At 45.1% G+C, this 6,499-nt stretch overlaps 1 protein-coding gene across 1 annotated transcript; it reads left to right on the forward strand.

The window, feature by feature from the left end:
• Positions 1 to 4,447: 4,447 nt before the first annotated feature.
• LOC308270410 (myelin-associated neurite-outgrowth inhibitor-like) lies at positions 4,448 to 5,035 on the forward strand (the record flags this gene model as incomplete). Its single annotated transcript, XM_080706290.1, has 1 exon — positions 4,448 to 5,035. The coding sequence occupies one exon, from the start codon at positions 4,448 to 4,450 to the stop codon at positions 5,033 to 5,035; it is 588 nt and encodes a 195-aa protein (XP_080562416.1).
• Positions 5,036 to 6,499: the final 1,464 nt, after the last annotated feature.

Below are 6,499 nucleotides of genomic sequence, written 5' to 3' on the forward strand. Positions count from 1 at the left end.
ACAGTTTGTGGGCTGTGGGGGCCTGCGGTGATCAGAGACAAACTTCAGGAAAAAGAAGCAGTAGAACTTTGTCAAGTCAGTGACTACAAACCATCATCAAAAGCATTCACACTCTTCTCTCCACACTTGAATACCTCAAGACTCAACTCCCCAGATGGCCCAGCCAGACCACTCAGCAAAATCCTGTGTCTGCAGCTGAACTCTTCTCTGAGACCAGGAATTAACACATTTTCCCAGTAGGAGCCTGCCCTTTATGGCCAGTGGAGATTTGTGTGGCAACAAACAGACCCGCCTGTGAGTTTGCAAATCACTCCTACAGAGGTGGGGGCAAGGCCTACAGTTGAACACAGCAGAAATGAGAATTAGCAGACAGCCCCTAGGGACATTTGGGTGGGAGGGACCTAGAGTCGGCAGTTTACTGTGCCCTTGCAGTGTCTCCAGCGATCACCATAGGAAAGCCAGCTGTCATCTCTCTTGGCTGAAATAACTCAGCCAACAGAGTTGCAGGCTCAGAAAGCTATAAACTCATGTCTGGCTGTGTTTGGGTGCTACAAGTACCAGAGGCCAACAAGGTCTCACATGATCAGAGCCACCCAGAGCAGCAATAGTGTCCCTGAGGCTCAATAACTGAGCTATTCTAGCCCCAAGCTCTGAATGGTACAATCTATTCCTGCCAGAGTTTGGGCCCTTAATGAAGGGAGGCCAAGGATATGCATGATCAAAGCTACAGGCTGGGAACTCAGCTCTCTGCTGGCAGAGTTTGTGTCTGGCATGCATGCATGCCAGTGACTGACAGTGTTCCACATGATCGTAAGCAGCAGAATGATGGTGGTGTTCCTGGACCCTGGTGGTGTCAAAGCAAAGCTGAGCTACAAGTCCAGAACACAGCAATGTCTGGCCCTGCTGAGTTTAGGTCCAGTGGCCTCAAGAGGCCAGATGCCAGTGCTCTACAGTTTCATGGGTTCACAATGAACAGAACAACCGTGGGATCTGCGGGGCATTAAATTCCAATCAGCACGCTGCAGGCTCTGAACAGAACATTATAGTCTCTGGTCCTATGGAGTTTGAGCCTAGAGAGCATGCTGGCCTGTAGCCAATCAGAGTCCCTTGCTTGCCTGTAAAGAGGCTCTGGGGAACAAACTGAAAAGTTTGATTATATGAGGCAAATGTGTAAAGGCAAATATGTACCCCCAACATAAGCCCTTTCATAAACAGATAACAAATAGACACAAGACTCACACACAAAGTGGAAGAAGATGCCAAGACAACAAAAATACAAACCTGAGAACTCTGAAAACATGAGAATGAGGAAGAATGAGGAAACAAACGTCCACAGCTCAACAAAAAGGGAAATTGGCAACACTGAGCTGCAGAAAATGCCAGAAGAGGAATTCTGAATTTTTAACTCTTTAATCATCAAAGAACTTAGAAATGAAATCAGAGAAATTTTACAGAAAATAAAATAACATATGAATAGGGAAATTTAGGTACTTATTAAGAACCAAAAAGAAGCTTTGAGCGAAATGAAGGCGTTAGTAAATGAATTAAAGACCTCAATCGAAACTACCTTTGGCAGGTTAGACCACATGAAAAATAGAGTCTAACTCTTGGAACATAGCTTATTTAAAACTGAAAACAGTTAACCATAAAGAGAAGACAATAGAACAATACAACCTAAACATTCAAGAAATATGGTATAATTTGACTGGCTGATAATACTCTGTGGATTCCTGTCTGTGGGTCAAATGTTCACTTCTTACTCAATCAGTTTTGATGGGAGGGGTCATGAATTCTGTTTCCAAAGTTATGAGTAAAGCAGGACATGATGGTATTGGTAGAAGGTAGACATGGTAACCACTCTGAGTTTAGCTGAGGCTAAAGGGCATGTGCCCTTCCAGATATATAAAAAGTGCTTTGTGGGCTTGATGGAAGTGCACATTCTCAGGTCCAAAGCCAATCTAATGAATCAGAATCTGTGATGCTGTGGGAGGGGACAGTCCCAACTGTCTAGATGATTGAGATATACAGTGCAGTTTGGGAAGAACTGGTTTCAAGAACAGAATAATTTTCTTTACCTGATTGAAGACTTTGTAGAAGGTGGGGGAAGAGATGAGCTCAGAATGGATGTGAGTAGGTTAATTCTGGGATTTGAAGAGAAAGAGATCTTTGGGACAAATGGAAATTTAAAAGTAGTCTCTTGCTGGGCATGGTAGTGCATGCCTGTTATACCAGTACTTTGGAGGCTAATACAGGAGGACCACAGGTTCCAGGATAGCCTCAGAAATGCAGTAAGACTATCAGAAACTTAGTGAGACCATATCTCAAAATAAAAAAAAATGAAAAGGGCTGTGGGTATAGCTCATAGGTGGATAGACCCTGGGTTCAATCGCCAGTATTATCACCAAAATAAAGAGAGGGGAAAAAAGTGGTATCCCAGCATTTGTAAGGGGGAAGGCCATTTGCTGTTGAGATGTGGTTGGTGTAAATAAGAAGTCAAGCTTCTAGAAAATAAAATTATTCTAGAAAAAGTATCATATAGTCTCTTTGTGCTCTGGTAGCAGAATACTTGAGACTGCATAATTTGTGATGAGCATAAGTGGGTCGGCTCATAGTTCTGGAAGCTGACAAGTCCAAGATCAAGATGCAGACTCTAGCGAGGGCCTTCTTAACACTACACATGGGCAAAAAGAAAGCACACTTCTGGAATCCCTTTTCATACCACATTAATCCATTTGTGAGGTCCCGATTCTGATTATTAATTACCCCTTAAAGGCTCTACTGCCCAAATTCACATTTGGGAGTACATTTTACCCTATGAATTTTGGAAAGAAACAAACATTCAACCCATAGCACACTTCTCCCATCCTGCCCCTGGAAAATCTGAACCATTTCAAGCACAGAGATAATTGTGTCCTTCATTCATGCTCATCTGTGCATGTGGGATCAAGGATGCAGATCAGTGCTTACAGACTCGCAAATACAAATGTCATGAATATCATTCTGTGGGAGCTCAGCTCAGGCAGGGATGCCAGCTATAGTAAAAGTTCTAGAGTCTCTTCTTTCAGTTTCTGACCCAAACTGGGTTATTTTCCCCTCTTGTAATGGTGGAACCAATAATGAAACTGAGAGCCAGGTAAGCAGTGAAGGAAAGTTTATTATTCTTTGGGTATAGAAGAAAGGGAAATTGGGTGAAATAACTCTCAAATTGGTTTCTCCAAGAACAAGGATCCTTTTTAAGAGTACGGGGATCATGGTTCCTAGACAGCCTCAGCTACTTAGTGAGGCCCTTTGCAACTCAGTGAGACCTTGTTTCAAAATAAAAAGAATAAAAACAAATAGGGCTAGGGGTGTAGCTCAGAGGTAGAATGCTCCTGGGTTCCATCCCCAGTACCTAAAAAAAAAAAAAAAAAAAAAAGGTACGGGGAGAGAGAGGTGAATTTTAATTAAGAATTAGGGTGATTGGGTATGCATTTTTCTTGTAAATGGGGCTGTATCTGCACCTGAAATGAGGGGTTGTTCTCTTTCCATCTTTAGATATGCCTGTTTCAACCAGGGTCAGAGAGGACCAGACTGGATAGCACTGGAGGGTAGGGATTTTGTCAAGGGTTTGTATTAGAAGAAGGGGATAGTGAATCTGGAGTGAATAGAAGGTCTACAAGGTATCCTTTATGGTTGAAATCAGTTTTGTCTGGTTCCACTCTGCATCTGGCTTTGCAACAGCCACAGTGGTCCTATAAGTCTGGAGAGCTGGTTAGACGGCTGTCTATTCTGGAAAAGAACACTGATTAGCAAACTGGATTAGCTGGGTGCGGTGGCACTTACCTGTAATCCTAGTACTTGGGAGGCTGAGACAGGAAGATCACAGATTGGAGGCCTCAGAATTTAGTGAGACACTGTTTAAAAACAAAAATAAAAAGGGCTGGGGGTGTATCCCAGAAAGACAAGGCCCCTGGTTTTAATCTTCAGAATCCCCTCTCTCTCCCCCACATATACACAAAGTATTGTTTTTCAGGATTTGAGAGGTACTTGCTTGGTAACTCTTCCTCCTCAATACCATTCTTAGTAAAGTTGTAGAAAGTAAGGCTCCTTTTTACTCTTTTTACAGTGGGGGATTACCGTGAAGACATTTCTGATTTTTCTCTGAAAGTATGAGAATATGTAGATAATATTTCAAGTATATAAACTTATATTAAGTAGACAAACTGTTATTTGCACTCTTTTATCGAGAAGAATATGATGAGGGGGGAGCGCGGGCTGCGGAGAGGCGGGCCGGGCCGAGAGCCGAGCGGGGCGCCTGGGCAGCGGCCGAGACGCGCCGGGCGGTCCAGTCCGCGTCGGAGCAGGCCTCCGCGGCGCTCGCCCTCACCTCGCCCCCGGCCGGTCCGCCCCGGGCCGCCGAGCGCTGGTCGCCCAGGCCCAGGCCGTCGCGCGGTGCGTTTTTGAAATCATGAATCCTGTTTATAGCCCTGGATCTTCTGGGGTCCCATATGCAAATGCCAAAGGAATTGGTTATCCAGCTGGCTTCCCCATGGGCTATGCTGCAGCAGCTCCTGCCTATTCTCCCAACATGTACCCTGGAGCGAATCCTACCTTCCAAACAGGTTATACTCCCGGCACACCTTACAAAGTGTCCTGTTCCCCTACCAGTGGGGCTGTGCCACCATACTCCTCTTCCCCCAACCCCTACCAGACTGCCGTGTACCCCGTGCGAAGTGCCTACCCCCAGCAGAGTCCATATGCACAGCAAGGCACATACTACACCCAGCCACTGTATGCAGCACCCCCTCATGTCATCCACCACACAACAGTGGTGCAGCCCAATGGCATGCCGGCGACGGTGTACCCTGCTCCCTTACCTCCTCCTAGAGGCAATGGGGTCACCATGGGCATGGTTGCTGGGACCACTATGGCCATGTCAGCACTCCCACTGCTGACTGCCCACTCCCCAACTCCTGTCGCCCCTCACCCAGTCACTGTGCCCACATACCGGGCCCCGGGAACACCCACCTACAGCTATGTGCCCCCTCAGTGGTGATCACCCTGCAAATAAATGTTTGAGGATGGAGCTGTGCAGTCACATCATTGAGGTTCCACAGCTGGTGCTGCAGGCCTTGTGCCTCCAACCAGGACTTTCTTCTTAATGCTCTCAACACTTAGCTAAACACGACTATGTCCCGGCCCAGCAGGTCCCAGCATCGTTGGTCTCCAGCTAACTCTGGGTTGGTCTTAAAGCATATCCTGTTTTGTGGACTGCCTGGCAATTTTTTAGCTAACTGTAACGATAAAAAGGGAGTATTAATAATCTATTCTGAATCATATCTAGTTGAATGCATGTTTTAAAAAAAACAAACACAAAAACAAAGCTTGCTCAATCTACCTGCAGTGACTGATGCAAAACCATCATATGCAAAATCCAAAGGAATGGAAACATATTTTACAACTGTTACCACTAATGCACTGTGTGATGTATGCAAAGTCTTCAAGTTGTAAGTGTTACAGTGAATTTGTTCATAGAGCATCTGAAATACCTTAGATGATTCTTCAGCCCTTTGGGGTTGATGTGGGTTTCCTGTTAGGGATGTAAACTTTTTAGTTTGCAGCAACCTGTTTCTTTGGCACTGACTGCACAGAGAACTATAGGGATGGGGAGAGAAAGTAGGGAGGCCACAGTGGTTTGGAAGCTGTGGGCATCCCTTTCTTTCTGTTAGGCTTGGTAGAGTCAGGGGAACAGGAACATGCTTAAAGACCACCATGGAAGGTGAGAGCTGTGCAGCCCGTACAGTTAGGGTTGAGGGGTGGTCTGCATATCAGCAAAACAATTTTGTCTGCCGTCTAAATTATAATCACACATCTCTTAACAGGAAGGGATGATGTTTTGTATATCTTCATCTAAAATGTCCTCTGTAGAACTACGTTATTTTCCTGGGATGAAAGAGATGTGAAACAGCCACAGTTTGTGAGGTATTGTCCTCTGCTTTATTAGTTAGAAAGTCATTCCATTTTTTTCCCCAGGAGATGTTTGAGTCAGCTGAAATCACTTAGGCATTGCTGTGCCCGTGACCCCAAAGAAAGGCAAAGATTTCAGTTGTATGTTATGGAGACAGTTGTATATTTAAAAGTGACTAAAAGGGAACAAAAATTTATTTAAAATTCCTCATGTTTCTGTAGAGAGAGCCAAGGCAGCAGGTGTCTAGCAGTATAGCTTGTCGGGGTGGTCCACCTCATGGTGACTTGTCCTCTGTGGCTGGCTGGAAGGGACCCTAGAGCTTGGCAGAGGGAGAAAGGCTGATGTGGGGTCTATGAGCCTCTTCTGCCACCGCTTCTTGCAGTTGGAGTCCAGCACCAAGCGAGTGCAGATAGGTACAGCAGATGCTTTGCCTGCCAGAATCTATTATGGGAAAGATTTTTAGTTTAAAATCTGAATATTGTACATAGGAAATCAAGAGGAAGGTTTTGGGTTTTTTTTTTTTTATTTCCTAAATGCGCCCAATTCACACCT

This window comes from Muscardinus avellanarius (assembly GCF_963383645.1).
Source record: "Muscardinus avellanarius genome assembly, chromosome: 11".
In the NCBI taxonomy this organism is placed as follows: domain Eukaryota; kingdom Metazoa; phylum Chordata; class Mammalia; order Rodentia; family Gliridae; genus Muscardinus; species Muscardinus avellanarius.